Source organism: Hemiscyllium ocellatum, chromosome 2, assembly GCF_020745735.1.
Source record: "Hemiscyllium ocellatum isolate sHemOce1 chromosome 2, sHemOce1.pat.X.cur, whole genome shotgun sequence".
NCBI classification, from domain to species: domain Eukaryota; kingdom Metazoa; phylum Chordata; class Chondrichthyes; order Orectolobiformes; family Hemiscylliidae; genus Hemiscyllium; species Hemiscyllium ocellatum.
Genome location: NC_083402.1, coordinates 151031775 through 151053001, shown reverse-complemented (window position 1 = coordinate 151053001; position 21227 = coordinate 151031775). Strand labels below are relative to the sequence as shown.

The window sequence follows — 21227 nt, the reverse complement described above, 5'->3', positions numbered from 1 at the left end:
CCACATCCACTACTCAGCCTTCGTCAACCTGTCTTGTCACCTCCTGAAAGAACTCAATAAGATTTGTGAGGCATGACCTGCCCCTCACAAAGCCATGCTGACTGCTTTTAATCACACTATGCTTTTCTAGATAGTCATAAATCCTATCCCTTGGAATTCTTTCCAAAACCTTGCTGACCACAGATGTAAGACTGACCGGTCTGTAATTGCCAGGGATTTCCCTATTACCCTTCTCGAAAAGTGGAACAACATGCGCCTCCTTCCAATCCTCCGGTATGACTCCCGTGGAGAGTGAGGAGGCAAAGATCTTCGTCAGCAGCTTAGCAACCTCCTTTCTTGCTTCCCAGCGCAGCCTGGGACAAACCTGGTCTGGCCCTGAGGACTTATCAATCTTAACTTTTGCCAAAATTTCCAACACATCAACTTCATCAATCCTAATATGGTCAAGCCTGTATCCCAGCTCCTCAAAGTCCTCATTCACAACAAGGTCCCTTTTCCTTAGTGAAAACTTTAGAAGATCTCACCTACTTAAAAACTCCTCGGCAGCCCTTGTTTCTCTCTGCCCTCTCTCCCCACCGCTCTGTTCAAAAAAATGTTGTTTTTTACTCCCCTTCCCAGCAGTCCTCTGCTCCTTCCTCACACCTCTGAGCAACTGGAGGCCCCGATGCCTTAGGTAAGTATTTTAGACTGTTATGCTCACCTTCCCAGCAGTCATCCGCTCCTCCATTTGAATGCACAGATTGTGCAAAGGAGCAAAGGAGGATGAGAAGGGTGAAGCAATCAGAGTTGATCAATCGAACGCTGTGCACCAAATTCACCAGGGACAATTTTCCAAGTTTGTAGGGTAATGCAGTACATGTATCTGATGCTATATGTGGCGCTCTGTAGTGTTTCATACTGGAAAAAACCCTTATTTTCACTTACTGCAGAATTTCATGTTACCATCACTGTCAAGTCTATGATTCCAAACTTACTTTTAACCAAAGAGGTCAACTTTCTGAATTGAAGTTGAGAAAGTGAGGACTGCAGATGCTGGAGATCAGTGTCAGAAAGTGTAGTGCTGGTCAGGCAGCATCTGAGGAGCAGGAGAATCAATGTTTTGGGCAAAAGCTCTTCATCAGGAATGTGGAGGGGGCCAAGGGGGCTGAGAGATAAATGAGAGGGGTGTGAGGCTGGTTTGCAAAGAAGAATGATACTAACAGAGCACAGTGGACTCCTGCAACTGCTGAAGCTCCCATGAGCAATCCACCTTCTGAACCTCTCCCCTCACCTTCAGGTTAAACCATCACCAGGCATTTCATTGTGGAAACAGGTCCTTCAGCCCAACAAGTCCACACTGACCCTCTGAAGAGCAACCCACCCAGACCCATTCCCCTACATTTACCCCTTCACCTAACACTACGGACAATTTAGCATGGCCAATTCACACTTTTGGACTATGAGGGGGAAACCGGAGCACCTGGAGGAAGTCCACACAGACACGGGGAGAATGTGCAAACTCCACATAGACAGTTGCCTGAGGTGGGAATTGAACCCGGGTCTCTGGCGCTGTGAGGCAGCAGTGCTAACCACTGTGCCGCACAAAATAAATATAAGGAAATATAAGGAAGTTACTTTTTAAAATTGGGAAATCGAAGGGTGGAATGCTGCTTGTATGAATCAAATAGATTACATTAAAGCAGCAAATTCTGAAGATACAAGCCTCATAATAGTTTTGTTAATCACCTGAACTCTCTGACCGGTTTGGTTGTGAACAATGGTATTTAGCTTAACATATTGTAGATCTAGCCAACTGTAGCCCAGACAAAGATTCCTGATGTTCAGGCCAGATCCTCCCTATGGTCTATATTAGACCTCAGCATCACACATTCTCCTCCGGTGCTTGTTGTGAAACTGTGGGCTGGAGCAGAGCCACACTCTGAAATGGAGTTCGGACAGACAGGTCCCAGTTTATCATTGAGTCTCTCTGCTCCTTGTTTCAGAATCGCAATGAGGAGGCACTGCCTTTCAACAAAAGACACTAATTGAGATGATGTATGACCCTTACCACAAATCCACATATGGAGAGTTATTCCATATCCCTTTATACATTTACCATAATGTCTAGATTGAAAATTGCAATTAACACAATAACCACAAACCTTACAGGGGCCTAACCTAGATTTACACTAATCTTTGTGTGAAAATGCACTTCCCAATTTCACTTCAAAATTGTCCAGCTCTAAATGTAATATTATGCATTCTTACTGGATTTATACATCAGAGAAATTAGTGGTCTGTATTTATCATATTCAATTATTTTATGATTTTAAACTAATGGTGCAAAGAGGCCATACTGAACCTGGTGTTGGGGAATGAGCCCAGCCAGGTAGTTGAAGTTTCATAGAACACAGAACATTACAGCGCAGTACAGGCCCTTCAGCCCTCGATGTTGCACTGATTTGTGAAACCAATCTGAAGCCTATCTATCCAACACTATTTCATTTTCATCCATATGTTTATCGAATGACCATTTAAAAGCCCTTAAAGTTGGTGGGTCTACTACTGTTGCAGGCAGGGCATTCCATGCCCCTACTACTCCCTGAGCAAACAAACCACCTTTGTCCTATATCTATCATCCCTCAATTTAAAGCTATGTCCCCTCGTGCTAGCCATCACCATCTCACTGTCCGGCCTATCTAACCCTCTGATTATCTTATATGTCCCAATTAAGTCACCTCTCAACCTTCTTCTCTCTAATGAAAACAGCCATAAGTCCATCAACCTTTCCTCATAAGATCTTCCCATGAAACCAGATAACATCCTAGTAAATCACCTCTGAACCCTTTTCAAAGTTTCCACATCCTTCTGATAATGGGTGCTCCAAGTGCAGCAACACCAGAGTTTTGTACAGCTGCAGCATGACCTCGTGGCTCCGAAACACAATCCCTCTACCAATAAAAGCTAACACATCATATGCCTTCTTAACAACCCTATCAACCTGGGTGGCTACTTTCAAGGACCTGGACACCAAGATCTCTCTGCTCATCTACACTCCCATGAATCTTACCATTAGCCCAGTACTCTGCATTCCTGTTACTCCTTCCAAAATGAATCACCTCACACTTTTCCGCATTAAACTCCATTTGCCACCTCTCAGCCCAGCTCTGCAGCTTAACTATGTCCCTCCATAACCCACAACATCCTTTGGCATTTTCCACAGCTCCACCGACCTTAGTGTCATCTGCAAACTTACTAACCCATCCTTCTACACCCTCATCCAAACAGCAGTGCACCCAAAACAGATCCTTGTGGTAAACCACTACTAACTGAACTCCCGGATGTACATTTTCCATCAACCACCACCCTCTGACTTCCTTCAGCTAGCCAATTTCTGATCCAGTAGGGTGTTACTTTGGGAATAGTGATCACAATTCCATAGAATACTCATAGACAAAGATGACAGCAGTCCTCAAGGAAGAGCGCTAAATTGGGGGAAGGCCAACTATACCAAAGTTCAGCTAGAGCTGGGGAATGTAGATTGGGAGCAGCTGTTTGAAGGTAAATCCACATTTGATATGTGGGAGGCTTTTAAAGAGAGGTTGATTAGAATGCAGGAGAGACATGTTACTGTGAAAATGAGGGATAGAAATGGCAAGATTAGGGAACCATGGATGACAGGCGAAATTGTGAGACTAGCTAAGCAGAAAAAGGAAGCACACATAAGGTTTAGACAACTAAAGACAGGTGAAGCTTTGGCAGAATATTGGGAAAGTGGGACCAATCTGAACCGAGGAATTAAGAGGGCTAAAAGAGGTCATGAGATGTCCTTAGCAACAGGATTAAGGAAAAACTGAAAGCCTTTTATTCATATATAAGGAGCAAGAGGGTAACAAGGGAAGGGTTGGCCCACTCAAGGACAAAGGAGGAAAATTATGTATGGAGTCAGAGAAAATGGGTGAGATTCTTAATGAGTACTTTCCATCAGTATTCACCAAGGAAAGGGACATGACGGATGTTGAGGTTCAGGATAGATATTTGATTACTCAAGGTCAAGTCGGCATAAGGAAGAAGGAATTGTTGGGTACTTTAAAAGGCATCAAGGTGGACAAGTCTCCAGGTCCGGATGGGATCTATCCCAGGTTACTGAGGGAAGCGAGAGAGGAAATAGCTAGGGCCTTAACAGATATTGTTGCAGTATGCTTGAACAGGGTGAGGTCCCAGAGGACTGGAGAATTGCTAATGTTGTCCCCTGTTTAAGAAGGGTAGCAGGGATAATCCAGGTAATTACAGACTGGTGAGCCTGATGTCAATGGTGGGGAAGCTGCTGGAGAAGATACTGAGGAGTAGGATCTATTCCCATTCGGAAGAAAATGGGCTTATCAGTGATAGACAACCTGGTTTTCTGCAGGGAAAGTCATGTCTTACTCAACTTAATTTGAAGAAGTGACAAAGTTGGTTGATGAGGGAAAGGTTGTAGATGTCATCTACATGGACTTCAGTAAGGCATTTGATAAGGTTCCCCATGGTAGGCTGTTGGAGAAAGTGAAGTTGCATGGTGTCCAGGGTGTACTAGCTAGATGGATAGAGAACTGGCTGGGCAACAGGAGACAGAGAGTAGTAGTGGAAGGGAGCTTCTCAAAATGAAGAACGGTGACCCGTGATGTTCCACAGGGATCCATACTGGAACCACTGTTGTTTGTGATATATATAAGTGAATTGGAGGAAGGCATGGGGGTCTGATTAGCAAGTTTGCTGATGACAGTAAGATTGGTGGAGTAGCAGATAGTGAAGGGGACTGTCAGAAAATGCAGAATATGGGTAGATTGGAGAATTGGGTGGAGAAATGGCAGATGGAGTTCAATCCAGTCAAATGTGAGGTGATGCATTTTGGAAGATCCAATTCAAGACTGAACTATACAGTAAATGGAATAGTCCTGGGGAAAATTGATGTACAGAGAGATCTGGGTGTTTCAGGTCCATTACTCCCTGTAGGTGGCAACGCAGGTCAATTGAGTGGTCAAGAAGGCATACAGCAAACTTTCCTTCATCAGACGGGGTACTGAGTACAAGAGTTGGCAGGTCATGTTACAGTTGTATAAGACTTTGGTTCAGCCACATTTGGAATACTGCATAGAGTTCTGGTCACCACATTACCAAAAGGATTTGGATGCTTTGGAGAGGGTGTAGAGGAGGTTCACCAGGATTTTGCCTGGTATGAAGAAATGCTGAGTAAATTAGGATTATTTTCATTAGAAAGACAGAGGTTGAGGTGGGACCTGATTGAGGTATAGACAAGGTGGGTAGCAAGAAGCTTTTTCCCAGAGTGGGGAACTCAATTATTAGGGATCATAAATTCAAGGTAAGAGGGGAAAAGGTTAGGGGAGATATGCGTAGAAAGTTCTTTATGCAGAGGCAGGTGGGTGCCTGGAACACATTGCCAGCAGAGGGGTAGAGGTGGGCACGATAGCGTCATTTAGGATGTATCCAGACACATGAATGGACAGGAAGGGCTTTTTGCCCAAAACATCGATTCTCCTGCTCCTCAGATGCTGCCTGACCTGCTGTGCTTTTCCAGCACCACTCTCATCTAAACAGGGAGCAGATGGATACAGACCCTTATAAAATAGGTGGCAGATTTTGATAGAGGATCTGGATCGGCGCAGGCTTGGGGTGGGGAGTGGGGGGAGGGGGGAGTGGAGGGTGGAGGGCCTGTTCCTGTGTTGTTGTTCTTTGTTCTAAACTCTACAATTAGATGTAGGCCAGCTAGCAGAGATGGTAACACCTTCTTTTGATACAAAAACAGAAATTGCTGGAGAAATCCAGCAGGTTTGTGAAGAAAAAGCAGAATTAACATTTCAGGCCCAGTGATCCTTCTTCAGGACTGTGTGGTCATTTGAAGAGACCCAGAATCCTGTGTAATCAATTGCTGGGCTATCAACAAAGGGCTTTGTTGCCAAATCCAAAATATTTTAAACCTTTTTTTTGACTTTATGCCCATTTCTGACACTATACCTTCCTGCTACACTTCACATTGATAAATAAATTAATGTTGTCATGTCAGTGGGATTGGGATTGTGGTGGGCTACCCAGTTAACAATGTTCTGAAGTGCAAAATCCAGACTGTGTCTCCAGAAAAATCCAGCAGAACAATAGCTAGACTGCAGGAGGAAGCAAAGCAATGAAAAGCATATTGAAAGGCCACAGCAGATGCAGTAAGCAGAAAAGATGGGAATTTGATGGCCATGATTCTGAATACAAGTAGCCCAGGGTTTGAGACAAAGGTTCTGTTCCCGAATCTGAATTGTATGTTGGACAACATTGCAAGACAGTATAAAGTAACTGTTCATTATTACAGGAACTTCTCCTATCTTCAGTGAATCCTTAAAATTACATCTCTTATTGAGATAATGTCTGTAAATATAAGCATTTGTACATCGATGTTTATAAATCTGGTAACTCCTGTATATTGCCTTCCAATCACCTTGACGACTTCCCTTCATGCTAGAGCACAACTGTTTGCTTAGATAAGTGATCATTTTTGGGGTGTTGCGGGGAGAAATGCAAAACTTTTCCCTGGAGCATCAGAAGCTGAGGGGTGACCTTCCAGAAGTTTATAAAATCCTGAGGGACATGGATAAGCTAAATGAACATGGTCTTCTCCCTGGGATGGAGGAGTCCAGAACTAGAGGGGAATTGTTTATGGTGAGAGGAAAAAGATTTAAAAGAGACCTGAAGGGACAATATTTTCACACAGAGGGTTGTGCATGTACGGAATGAGCTGCCAGAGGAAGTGGTGGAGGCTGGTACAATTACAACACTTAAAAGGCATCTGGATGGGTATATGAATAGGAAGGGTTTGGAGGGACATGGGCCAAGTGCAGGCAAATGGGACTAGATTGGGTTGGGATAACTGGTCGGCATGGACGGGTTGGACCGAAGGGTCTGTTTCTGTGCTGTACATCTCTATGACAGTATGACTTCATCAGTTTTAAACTCTTTGTTCATTGGCAATGGACTTTTACTCTGCAGGTTCTCGCTCTTAATCATTTATTTTTTCCACCCACAGACAACCGAGAGGCCTTCTGCTTTGCAGAGGTTCTTCAAACCATGTGTCAAATGTCCTCCAGCAGTCGCAATCTGGTCACCAAATCCGAGTGTTGCTGTGACGGAGGTCGTGGTTGGGGTAACCAATGTGAACTCTGCCCGCTCCCTGGCACTGCCCAGTACAAAAAGATGTGCCCACATGGTCCAGGCTACACAACTGATGGACAAGGTTGCAAAAACAGTTATCTACATCATGTTATGTTTAAACTGTATTTTAAGATCAGCTAATTTGTGTTGGATGTAGTGAAGATTATGAAAATTATGAACTTCAGCATATTTATTTGCTGTAGTTTTGGTACATCTACTATTCGTGCTGAGTTAAATCATAATTAGTCATTGCTAACCTTATTGCATTCTGATGGGGTCATTGAATAAAAAGGTAATTCCAAATTTGTATTATTCTTGGATCTATTTCTAACTGGGTATTTTGTTACAGACATCGATGAATGTAAGGTGATGCCTAATCTATGCCTGAATGGACAATGTATCAACACACTGGGTTCTTACCGCTGTCTCTGTAAGCTCGGTTACACCACAGACCTCATGGGTACAGCATGCATCGGTAAGAGATTTAGTTCCTCTATTTTTTCTTTTAATAGACATATTTTGGAAGTAGATTAATTTTTTTTAAAATTAAAGTCAAGTTGTGTTCCTTTTTGTTTTAAATATCAAACTTCTTTATTGGTACTCTGACAAAAAGTCACCTTCAACAAAAATCAAAAATAGACTTGGTATAATTCTGGGAACAAATCATGAGCCAGTCTTCTCAACATCAGCTTGCATTTCTGCAGTGATTCTTAGTTATAGAAAGATGACTGAATGCTTTAAAGGACATGGGGTGGCACGGTGGTTAGCACTGCTGGCTCACAGCACCAGGGATCTGGGTTCAATTCCAGCCTTGGGTGACTGTCCATGTCGAGTTTGCACATTCTCCCTATCTGTGTAGGTTTTTTGATTAGATTAAATTACTTACAGTGTGGAAACAGGCCCTTCGGACCAACAAGTCCACACTGACCCGTTGAAGCGTAACCCACCCAGCATCCAAAGTGCAGCGAAATCAACATTTCGGGCAAAAGCCCTTCATCAGGAATAAAGGCAGAGAGCCTGAAGCGTGGAGAGATAAGCTAGAGGAGGGTGGGGATGGGGAGAAAGTAGCACAGAGTACAATGGGTGAGTGGGGGAGGGGATGAAGGTGATAGGTCAGGGAGGAGAGGGTGGAGTGGATAGGTGGAAAAGGAGATAGGCAGGTCGGATAAGTCCGGACAAGTCATGAGGACAGTGCTGAGCTGGAAGTTTGGAACTCAGGTGAGGTGGGGGAAGGGGAAATGAGGAAACTGTTGAAGTCCACATTGATGCCCTGAGGTTGAAGTGTTCCGAGGCAGAAGATGAGGTGTTCTTCCTCCAGGCGTCTGGTGGTGAGGGAGCAGCGGTGAAGGAGGCCCAGGACCTCCATGTCCTCGGCAGAGTGGAAGGGGGAATTGAAATGTTGGGCCACAGGGTGGTGTGGTTGATTGGTGCGGGTGTCCTGGAGATATTCCCTAAAGCGCTCTGCTAGGAGGCGGCCAGTCTCCACAGTGTAGAGGAGACCGCATCGGGAGCAATGGATACAATAAATGATATTAGTGGATGTGCAGGTAAAACTTTGATGGATATCCATTCCTGAACTGCTGAGCTCTTCCAGCACCACTGATCCAAAATCTGGTTTCGAGCATCTGCAATCATTGTTTTTACCTCGTAACCCACCCAGACCCACTCCCCTACACTTAACCCTACGGACAATTTAGCATGGCCATTTCACCTAACCTGCATATTTTTAGATTGTGGGAGGAAACCACACAGACACGGGGAGAATATGCAAACTCCACACAGAGAGTCACCTGAGGCAGGAATTGAACCTGGATCTCTGGCATTGTGAGGCAGCAGTGCTAACCACTGTGCCATCTCTGGGTATTCCTCCCACAAGTCCAAAGATGTGCAGGTTAGATCGATTGATCCAGCTAAATTGCCGATAGTGTCCAGGGATGTGTAGCTTAAGTGGATTAGCCATGGTAACTGCAGGGTTACAGGGATGTAGGTGTGGATGGAACCCTCCTCTTGGATTGGTGTGGGATCAACTTGCCTGTGACCAGGACAAATATAGATGAAAAAGAAGGAGGGAAATTAAAACAGAAAGATAAAGAAAATAATATATGCTCGTAGAAAGTTAATGAAGTTAAAGGTGGATATATGATGTTTAGAGAGGGAGTTACAGATACAGGACTATGTTGAACAAAAAAACATTTATTGATGATATAGCAACGAGAGCAGGAGTCAAGGAAGAAACCTGTCTCAGAGCAGTGAAGGTACAATGCAGAGAAGTCTTAAATTCAGATACGTCACATAGTGGGCTACACACCCCCAGCCCTTTCTTGAATATAAATTTCGTGGACAGTATCTGATCTTCTAAAATTTCATTATTTTAATCCTGGTAACAACCTACTTAGATTAATAATCTTTTGTTCAGAACTTGAGTTTTACAAAATAAAAACAATGTGGTCGAAGTGTTTTGCTTTGTACTCATCAGGACAACTTGCACAAATATCAGTTTAAAGGGAAAACATACATATTACTGTATAGGGGGAACAGTTTGGCAATTGGATTCTGAATAGTAGGACTGCTGCCCTGAAGAATGCACCATTCAATGATGATTGATAGTTAACTGCCAACTTGGTTTAAGTTTCCTATTTTAAAATTTAAACAAGCATGATAGTTAACTGTCAATCACAATTAACTCATGCATCTTTCATGACAAAACCTCTAACAATCAGAATCCATTTCCCAACCAATCAGCACTCTCCTTTGATACAGTTGATTTTCACCTGAAATTAGCATTCTTGCAAATTGCCCTGATGAGTACAAGACAAAAACCTTTGACAAAATGTGCCTTTTTTTGAAATAATAGTTAAACACTAGCATCAAAATCACAGAGTAGAAAAATCAGACTATCCTATTAAATTTTATTCAAGTAAAGACAATGCTATTGATTATTCCAGGCTTGAGATATCATTGTGTTTAAATCTGTTAAGAATTGGACGCAGAGTTTTAATTCTCTGTTCTTTCTTTTTTTCATTACATAAACAGATCTTGATGAATGCTCTCAGGCTCCAAAACCATGCAACTTTATCTGTAAGAACACAGAAGGAAGCTATCACTGTTCATGTCCGAGAGGCTACATTCTGCAGGAGGATGGAAAAACGTGTAGAGGTCAGTGAAGAAAATTGTAAATGGAGCTCTGTCAGGCAACTCTTGGTGCGATTAAGAAGTTAATGTGCTGTCGTGGAGTGAGGTGGCTAGAAAGAAGGAAAAAGTAAAAGCAAAATTCAAAACCAGTAAAGAATAATGTATAGGTTGTTGTGGAATTCTTAACTTTCCAAGTAACCCCAGGGAAGAACACTGAATGGCGAGTTGTTAAATTTGTTTTTACAAGTAATCAGGTTTTAAGCGATCCTTACTGGAGCCATCTAATCCAACCCTGATTTTGTCAAGTTAAACTAAAACTCAAGCCAGCAAGGTCAGGAGGACATTGGGGGGTCCCCTGGTCTTAGACCTTGCTTGTATAAGGTGACGTCTTTGAAATGTGTAACTGATTCCTGGCTAAAGACGTTGCACTGAAGATTTGTTCAGACAGCATTGCTGTTTAGTACTGTGCAGACACAAGACCCCTCTTCACAGATGCAATGTTTAGATTCATACGTATCAGTTCATGTTACCAATGCTTTTACATAGCTTGGTTTGTCTATCTACTTACTTATTTCATTCACCTTTTAAATCACAGATCTTGATGAATGCTCTACAAAACAGCACAATTGTCAGTTCCTGTGTGTTAATACGATTGGTGGATTTACATGCAAGTGCCCACCTGGATTCACACAGCATCACACTGCCTGCATCGGTAGGAATGATCTAATTGCATATACAGGAAATCTTTACATTATTGTATTTGAAAGTTTGTGATTTTTTGTTTTCTTTGATTTGATTTATTATTGTCAGGTACAGTGAAACATTTTGTTTTGAATGTGGTACATGTAGATCATACCATACAAAGTCCACCAGGGGAATGGAACAGAGCGAGGAATGCAGTGTGGAGGCTGTGGGGAAGGTGCACAGAGAACAGAGCAGGATTTCAGGGAGCTAGGGTGGAAGCTGAGAGTTAGAACAAACAGAGTTGTTATCTCTGGATTGTTACCCATGCCACATGATAGCGAGACAAGGAATAGGGAGAGATATCAGCTGAACACGTGGCTGCAGGGATGGTGCAGGAGGGAGGGTTGCAGGTACATGGATAATTGGGGCTCATTCTGGGAAAGGTGGGACTTGTACAAAGAGGATAGTCTTCATTTGAACCAGAGGGGTACTAATATTCTGGGTGGGAAATATGCTGGTGCTATTTGCGTGGGTTTAAACTAGCTCGGCAGGGGGATGTGCACCTGAGGTGAAGTTGCAGTGCACAGGAGGATGAGAGTAGGAAGGAGAGGGACAGGATTTCAGGGTCACAGGAATGTACTGGGCAGACAGTGAAGTGGTTTGAAGTGTTTCTACTTCACTGCCAGAAGTATCCAAAAAAAGGTAGGTGAGCTTGCAGCATGGATAGGTACCTGGGACTTCGATGTTGTGGTCATTTCGAAGACATGGATAGAGCAGGGTAAGGAATGGATGTTGCAGGTTCCAGGGTTTGGATCTTTCATTAAGATCAGGGAAGATGGTAAAAGTGGGGGATGTGTGGCTTTGTTAGTCAAGGACAGTATAACGGTGGCTGAAAGGACGTTTGATGAGGACTAGTTTACTGAGGTGGTATGGGCTGAGGTTAGAAACAGGAGAGGAGAGGTCACACTGCTTGGAGTTTTTCATAGGCCTCTGCAGAGTTCCAGTGAAATGGAGGAGAGCATTGGAAAAATGACTCTGTGCGGGAGTAAAAGGAATAGAGAGGTCGTTATGGGGGATTTTACCTTCTCCAACATTAACTGGAAATGCTATAACTCTAGTACGTTGGATGGATCAGTTTTTGTCCAATATGTACAGGACGGTTTCCTGACACGATATGTTGAAGGGCCGATGAGAAGGGAGGGCACACTGGATCTGGTGCTTGGTAATGAACCAGGCCAGGTGTTTGATTTAGTGGCAGGTGAGCACTTTGAAGAGAGTGACCATAATTCGGTTACGTTTAGTTTAGCGATGAAAAGGAATAGGCACTTGCCACAGGGGAAGCATTATTGATGGCGCAAGGGCAATTATAATGCGATGAGGCAAGACTTGGGATGCATAGAATGGGGTAGCAAAGTGCAGGGGATGGGGACAATCAAAATGTGAAACTGGTTTAAGGAACAGATATTGCGTGTCCTTGATAGGTATGTCCCTGTCAGGCAGGGAGGAAGTGATAAGGTAAGGGAACTGTGGTTTACTACAGAAATTGCATCTATTGTTAAGCAGAAGAAGGAGGCTTATGTGACGGTGAGACGAGATAGTTCAGATGAGGTGTGGAGAGTTACAGATTAGCTAGGAAGGATTAAGGAGAGAGTTAAGAGGACCAAAAGGGAACATGAGCAGTCTTTAGCAGGTAGAATAGAGGAGAACCCTAAAGCTTTCTCTAGGTATGTGAGGAATAAAAGGATGACTAAAGACAGAAGTGGAAAGTAGAGTGTGGACCCTGTGGAGATCGGAGAGGTGCTAAATGAATATTTCCCATCGGTTTTCACATAGGAAAAGGAAAATATTGTGGAGGAGAAGAATGAGATATGAGATATTAGACTAGAAAGGATCAAGATGCATAAGGAAAAGGTGTTATCAATTCCAGAAGGTGCGAAAGTAGACAAGTCCCCTGGGCCAGATGGGATTTATCCGAGGATTCTCTGGGAAGCAAGGAAGGAGGTTTTGGAAAAAATGTATCTCCAAAATCATGCTGCGACCCGACACTTCAAGCTGTTCATAAAGTGACTGAGCAATGCTCAAATTAAGTAGGGATCTGATCAGAGTACACTTTGAATTGTCTGCCCATATCTGGTTTCTGAGCCATAGAGGAAATTTTGAAATGCAGAAAGCATCTGAAAATGTGTCAGTTCCACCTGCTGTAGTTCAAGGAACTACATCCATTCAGCTTCATAATGAATACATGGACTGACGTGTATCATACAAAGGTGGGCTCCTTAAGCAAGCCATGTTTCCCTACATGGCTTTGTTTTGGAATTAAAGGTTGGGCGTTCTAACTTGACAAACAGATGTTTTACTCTTAGTCACCAGTGAGCATTACATGTACCTTTCTGTTTTATAGATAACAATGAATGTGCATCCCAGCTCTCACTGTGTGGGCCCAAGGGACTTTGTCAGAACTCACCTGGAAGTTTTAGCTGTGAATGTCAGCGAGGATTTACCCTTGATAACACTGGGTTAAACTGTGAGGGTATGTACCTTCAGACCTGACTTCTTGAAGATACTTATGTAGTTGTATGCATAAGTTACCCTCTCAATGTCTGATCATAGTGAAGGAACATTATACCATGGCACTATGACTAAATGGAGTTTAATAGCATCTGACTAAGAGAGCTCCCATGGCGCGTTCCTAACTGTGATGAGATGTTAACCATCAATGAGGGTGGCACAGTGTTTCAGTGGTGAGCACTGCTGCCTCACAGTGCCAAGTTTCCAGGTTTGATTCCAGCCTCGGGTGACTCTCTGTGTGGAGTTTGCACATTCTCCCCGTGTCTGTGTGGGTTTCCTTCCGCAGTCAAAGATGTGTGGGTCAGGTGAATTGGCCGTGCTAAATTGCCCATAGTGTCCAAGGATGTGTAGGCTAGGTGCATTAGTCAGGGGTAAATATAGGTAGGGGGAATGAGTCTGGGTGGGTTACGCTTCGGAGGGTCGGTGTGGACATTTTGGGTATGTTTCCACAGTGTAGGGACTTTATGATGCCCATTTTGCATTCTAGTCCCAGCAACGTGCCTAAACTTCCACGCTCACCTGTACCTTGGCTCGGCAAACCCACAACACCCTGACAGGACAGAACTTTCTCCTTTCTGGAAGTGGCTGAGCAGGTGGTGGGTAAAAGCAAATTACTGGGTGGATTGACACTGCAGACCTTGGCAGCAGTTACATTCTGAGTGGGACAGTCCATGGGTGACCATCTCAAGGCTGAAAGGGCCTCAGCCTGTCAGCTACCCAATTGCTGACAGAATTTAACAGGTAGAGGAGAGGCTGCCTTCCTGTCACATTCCCACCTGCCACATTGATGGATGAAGGACTCGTTTCCCTCACTCTGGGAGTAATTGAAAGCAGAGAGAGGAATAGCTGCTGTAACTTATCCCCTGCTCTTGCCCCTGAACCCCTCAGCCTGTGACCTTTCCACCACCCCTGAGTAAAAACTCATTGGATGTGGCTCCTCATAACTGGGCAGCCTGGGTCTCCAGGTACCAGCTCAACGTTTCAATCACTACCAGTCCTGATTGGTTTTCAGCTGCGGGCAGGGCAGGACTTTAGTAACAAGGCTCCTGATTGGCTGAGAAGCCTGCCAGAAAGTTCTGAATTGACTGATTGGAGCTTGATCTTTCAAGGTAACTTTCCCATGAGGGTGGGGGTGGTTTAGTTATCCCTGACAGCACCTTGCACCACACTTACTACCAGAGAGCTCTAAATCAAGGCTCTAGCTACCATAGGATCAACATCAAACCTGTCACTCAAATAAATCCAAAGCAGAATGGGTAGAGCAGGAACATAGGAATTTTACTTTGGAAGTAATCTGCATACTATTGAACAAATTTCAAAATGTGAGTTAAATATTGCAAAACGTTTCTAATGACAGACTTGCAAAGTGTTTCACAGAAGCAGTTTTTGGAAGGCTTTCCATTTTGGTTCCAATTGTTAATTTGCAAAACTGCTTATCCAAAGAAAAAAAGGCTGGGTTATTTTCAGACACAGTCAGTGTGCTGCTTTCGGCATTTGTCATGATTATAAGTCATCAGAAAGCTTGGCTATAACTTTTGACAAGAAAGAGGCTTTGAGGTGACATAATCATTGTTTGAAAGATTCTGACATTGAAATTTCGATGTAGTGACAGTTTGCAGCTCTGTTAGCCCAACCTGTCTCTGCTTTAGTTACACTGTTATCCCTAAAGGCAGGCTAGCCTTTTATTTAAGTTTCCATTTTGTCTTGAGTTAACACAAAGACATAAGTCACATTAGTTTTGTTTTGGTTTGATTTACTATCGCAAAGAATGAATTTCACTATTTTACTGGTGACATTACAGCCAGTGTCTCACGCAAAGCTCAGCTGAGGAAGTTCAGACGCCAAGCAGAAGCCCATTTAGTAATTATGCGACAAATATTCGGAGTAAGACTGTCCAAAATCTAGGTCAGCTCAAACACAAGAAATAGTTATGACTGTTTCACTTGGATCTGGATAATTCAAAATCTGCCTGATTTTTGGGACAGCTATTCTCATAATAATGAAGCAATACAGCTTATTTTGGTGAATTGAAATTAAGACCATTTGATACTGATTTCAGTGTCTCTCTGACATGTCCTACAAAATCTCATCAAAGTCACTCTCTCTTAAGATGTGCAATTTCATTCAATTTGAGTAGAATTCCATATAAATTACTATCCCTCTGATATCTTGCCCAACTGGACATGACTAATGTGTGAGTTGGAGCAATGAGTGTTCACTGACTATGTCTACAAGTTAGTGGGTCACAGCCAATCCTCAATGTTGGTACCAGATGTGTTGAGAAACTATTGTTGTAGAGTCATACAGTACAGAAACAGACCCTTCCATTTAACCAGTCCATGCCAAACATAATCCTAAACTAAACTAGTCCCACCTGCCTGCCCCTGGCCCATATCCTTCCAAACCTTTCCTAAATGTCTTTTAAAAGTTGTAATGGTGCCCACATACACCACTTCTTCAGAAAGTTCATTTCACATGCGAACCATCCTCCGTGTAAAAAAATTTGCCCCCATCTCTTTTTTAAATCTCTCTCTCCTATCACCTTAAATATGTGCCCTCCCTAGTCTTGAAACTGGCTTTTGAAACTGATAACTGTTTTGATTGCAGTTAACAATACATGAAAAAATATCAAAAATACCGTGCCTTATTTCCCTCTGCGTCCCCCTTGAAGTTGATATTTCTGTCATTATCTGCCTCTGCAGCTTGCGATGTGAACGGCAGAACAGATCACCCTTTATAGAAGCTGCCACATTTTCACTTACATTGAAATTAAAAGCAAAATACAGCAGGTGTTGCAAATCTGAAATTTTCAAAAGTACAGAAACATTGGAGAAACTCTGCAGGTCTAGCAGCATTTGAGACAGAATTATAATTAGTGTTTAAAGTTCAACATGAGTCTTAAACAACTCTTCTTGTTGTGAAGAATAGTTAAACCGGACTGGAAACATTAACTCTGTTTCCCTCTCCACAGATGCTGCCAGACCTGCTGAGTTTTCTGTTTTTATTTCCCTTCCAATAAGTTTGGGCAGCTTTGGATTTTTCCTTCATTCCTACTCTGATTCTGTGCTGGAAATGGCTGAGAAATAACCAACCAAAGCCCCTACAGCCCATAAAAAAATGTCAGACTTATTAAATGACTGCACATTTGAAAGAAATGATGGCTTTTTGCTTTTTAAATTGTAAAGTATTGAAAAGTTAAAGCAAATAGAGAACTTCTGCAAATCAGTTCGCATCTGTAAAGGGAAAATACAAGCCGGTGTTGACTGTAGCAATTGGCACATCACGTTGTCTATTTCAGTCTAAGCATTCTCTTATCAAGGGTAACCCTCCTGTAATGTGTTTAGTTCTAAGTCTAGTTAAAAATCACACAACACCAGGTTATAGTCCAACAGGTTTAATTGGAAGCACTAGCTTTCGGAGCGTTTCAAAAGCTAGTGTGCTTCCAATTAAACCTGTTGGACTATAACCTGGTATTGTGTGATTTTTAACTTTGTGCACCCCAGTCCAACACCAGCATCTCCAAATCATACAAATACAGCACCTTCAGGCCAGGCAGTGTATTTCAATGTTGGGTCAGTCAGCAAGGTGTTGCTCTAATGATGATGATAGTAGAGAGGCACAGCATTGAATGTACATTTCTAACTGTACAACTCTGCTTGTCTGACGTTGCTGCATTGTTCGTTCAAAAAAAAAATGAATGCCATTAGTTTCAACATAACTTTGACAGCAAATCATGATCTATTATTGAATGTTGGAAAAAATGAAGATTGATTACTTCAGATAATCATCAACTTTATAAAGACAACCACTTTCCCATCACAGGTCAAAACAAAATGGAAGTTAAGGTGTCCTGGTGCTTTTGTGTGAATGTGCACTATCTGACAAAACACTATGTCTTCCTTATAAGGAATCTTGGATTTAATCCCTGAACAAGTTAACTAATCTCAGTTGACAGTAGAATTGTTACAATTGGCAATGCTGCCATTGGCTATGAAGGAGGAAAATGTTCGGCAGAGTCCCCACTCTTTCTTAATATCCATTGACCCATGCTGAGATACCGGCTTATTGGTAAAGACAAATCAAACTTGGCTTTGATACACAAGCCAATGCTTAGTGTCTAGACTCAAATGTGAAAAATGGTCACTTGGGAAAGACACTGGAGGACTGCCAGCAGGTTTTGGAATCAAACCCGAGATTGAGTCAGCACTTTCAGGAAAGGAGCACATAAACTGTGGAAAACATCATTCTGTTCTCAATTACCCTATCTTTTTGCAGATGTGAATGAATGCGATGGAAGTCACAGATGCCAGCACGGTTGTCAAAATATGCTGGGAGGTTACAGGTGCAGCTGTCCGCACGGTTACATGCAGCACTATCAGTGGAACCAGTGTGTTGGTGAGTATCACGTGGAATCTAGTGATCAAATCAATTTGGATTTTCTGTGGAGCCAACAGATCTGCATTTGTATGATTGAATTTTTAACAACTTAGATCAACCTTTCATAATATGGTTAGCAATGCTTCCTCACAGCAGCAGGAACCCAGTTTGCAAATTCTCCCCGTGTCTGTGTGGGTGCTCCAGTTTCCTCCGACAGTCCAAAGATGTCCAGGTTAGATGGATTGGCCGTGGGAAGTGCAGGGTTATGGGGATAGGGTAGGGTTCAGTCTGGGTGAGTTTCTGTTCAGCAGGTTAGTACAGACTTGATGGGCCAAATGGCTTCTTTCTGCATTGTAGGGATTCTATGATTCTATGAATAATATTAAAATGACAAGAATTTACTTTCTACTAAATTGAAGTGGACAATGTAGTTCAAAGAATTATAGAATTATATGAAAGATGGCTTCCTCATTTTGCAATGTTCCTGATTTCAAATTTAACCTGAGCTGATCATCAATAAAAATTCTGTCTCTTCTACTGTTAAGAGACATGAATGATATGGATTGACTATGTTTGTCTGAGATAAATAAGCATTAGCTACAGGAGATTTTGCAATTTGTCCTGACCCATCAGGTTGTTACCACCATTTAGCCTGCCCCTCCAATCGCCACCAAGACAAAGCCCCACTGGTCCTCACCTACCACCCCACCAACCTCGATATATATCGTAACATCCATCGTCATTTCCGCCACCTCCAAAAGGACCCCACCACCAGGGATATATTTCTCTCCCCTCCCCTATCAGTGTTCCGGAAAGACCACTGCCTCCATGACTCCCTTGTCAGGTCCACACCCCCTCCCAACCCAACCTCCACTCCCAGCACCTTCCCCTGCAACCACTTGCGCCCACACCTCCCCCCTCACTTCCCTCCAAGGCCCCAAGGGATTCTTCCATATCCGCCACAAATTCACCTGCACCTCCACACACATCACTTACTGCATCCGCTGCACCCAGTGTGGCCTCCTCTATATTGGGGAGACAGGCCGCCTACTTGTGTAATGTTTCAGAGAACACCTCTGGGACACCCGGACCAACCAACCCAACCACCCTGTGGCTCAACTCTTTAACTCCCCCTCCCACTCCACCAAGGACATGCAGGTCCTTGGACCCCTCCATCACCAGACCATAGCAACACGACGGCTGGAGGAAGAGCGCCTCATCTTCCACCTAAGAACCCTCCAACCACAAGGGATAAACTCAGATTTCTCCAGTGTCCTCATTTCCCCTCCCCCCACCTTGTCTCAGTCCCAACCCTCGAACTCAGCACCACCTTCCTAACCTGCAATCTTCTCCCTCACCTCTCCGCTCCCACCCATTCTCCAGTCTATCACCCTCACCTTTACCTCCTTCCACATATCGCATTTCCAATGCCCCTCCCCCAAGTCCCTCCTCCCTACCTTTTGTCTTAGCCTGCTTGGCACACTTTCCTCATTCCTGAAGCGGGGCTCATACCCGAAACGTCAAATCTCCTGCTCCTTGGATGCTGCCTGACCTGCTGCACTTTTCCAGCAACACATTTTCAGCTCTGATCTCCAGCATCTGCAGTCCCCACTTTCTCCATCATTTATTATGTCAGACACATTGTGAACAGAAGGCGTACATTAGTTGGTACAACTACTGAAAACTAAGCCCATTAGGCCTTTGTTTTTTACTCTTTAATTTCTCTTGATTTGCCCAAATCTTTATTTATAAGGATTTTTTTGTAGTTCAATGAAATTGATTCCATCTTTCTTTAAGGGAATTTTAATGTGTACTGATAGAACAGGAAAGAAATATTTTTGTAATGTGAAATCTATCTCAGACACATGTTTGGTATTTTACACTGGATGGATGTGTTCCTTTAAACCTCATTACATAAGTGGGAGTTAAGGGACATGGGAGAGAGGATAGTTACGTGAAATAAAGTTCATACAAAAACAATATGAATTATGCTGCAGTTGGAAACCATCTATTTTCTTGGAGAGGAGCCAAGTTAAATTAGATTCATAAGTAACAACACATCTGCTAACACGCTAGAAACAATGATATTATGCATTGAAATTTTGCTATACTCAATTATTTTCTATCGTTTTGAGTCATCGAAACCTATCGGGTAAGGAACTTTTTAAATGTGCTGTATGAGTACCGTATGTTTAACTGCCTGCTATGTTTTTAGTACATTAAATCATAATTAGTTCAAATGGTTGTTTTCACTTTACGAAACAGAGTGGTTAGCTAACTATGAAGTGTTCCTCTGTCAAGGAAATGCTGTTCAGCTGTGATGCATTATTGGGTTGTTTGTGATTACATGCTTGGGATAGTCACCTGTGCCAGCAACATTCTTTCACAAAGAGTTTTTGTTTGAGTTGTAGGATGTGGGCAGTGTTGGTTATTGAAATAGTGCTAGTGAGTCACATTCCTGAATGAAATTGAATGACTTGCTCGACCATGTCATAGGGCAGTTAAGAGTCAACCACATTGCAGTGAATCTGGAGTCAGTTATTGACCAGATTGGGTAAAACAACAGGTTTCCTTCCCTGGAGCACTTTAATGAACCAGATGTGTTTTTTCAACAACCCCATAGTTTCATGGTTGCTATTACTGGTATTTTTTTCTTAATTCATACTTATTTAATTAGTTGAATTTAAACTCCCTACCTGCCACAGTGGGATTTCAAATTCATGTTTCCACATCATTATTGCAGACCTTTGGGTTACTCGACTGATAACTAAACCATCATACTTCCTTACCCCTTTATAGAATATCATTCCGTTGAACACAGTTTAACAATGATTCTCATGTGTGGACCTTCTCCCCATGTGGAACCTGTATATTTTCTGGGCTCTGTCCTAAAAAAGCCAAGTTTACAAACGGCCTAAAATTACCACATCTGATCTCCTCATTCCAGTAACCTCCTTATTGCAATTAATGTTGTGCCTTTCTGCTTTGTTTGGTTCAAATAGCAGGTGAGTATACGAGATCCACATTTATTCTAATATCCTTATTTGCAAATGAGTAATAATGTACTATAAAGCAAACAAAAAGTGAGATTGCCAGTTTGTAGATGCTGTTGAAAGAGCTGCTGCTGTGCACCTGAGATGTGGAGAGAATTGATTTTATTTTTCTTCATTCAAAGGAGTTGGGCTTTGCTGGCATTTATTGCTCATCCCTAGTTATTGCCAAGCCTTTGAAGGTGAGAGCCTGGTGTAAGTACATCCACAAAGCTGTTAGGGAGGAAAACTCAGGACTTTGAC

At 42.8% G+C, this 21227-nt stretch overlaps 1 protein-coding gene across 2 annotated transcripts in view; it reads left to right on the top strand.

Annotated features, from left to right (window-relative positions):
• The window catches only part of LOC132825797 (fibrillin-2-like), a 327149-nt gene that overhangs the window by 294008 nt on the left and 11914 nt on the right, over window positions 1-21227 (top strand). For both annotated transcript variants that reach the window (XM_060841289.1, XM_060841280.1), the window contains exons 57-62: window positions 7049-7255; window positions 7523-7648; window positions 10207-10329; window positions 10901-11017; window positions 13391-13519; window positions 17833-17952. In XM_060841289.1, the coding sequence (XP_060697272.1) occupies window positions 7049-7255; window positions 7523-7648; window positions 10207-10329; window positions 10901-11017; window positions 13391-13519; window positions 17833-17952 (822 nt within the window). The remainder of the gene's footprint in view (window positions 1-7048; window positions 7256-7522; window positions 7649-10206; window positions 10330-10900; window positions 11018-13390; window positions 13520-17832; window positions 17953-21227) is intronic.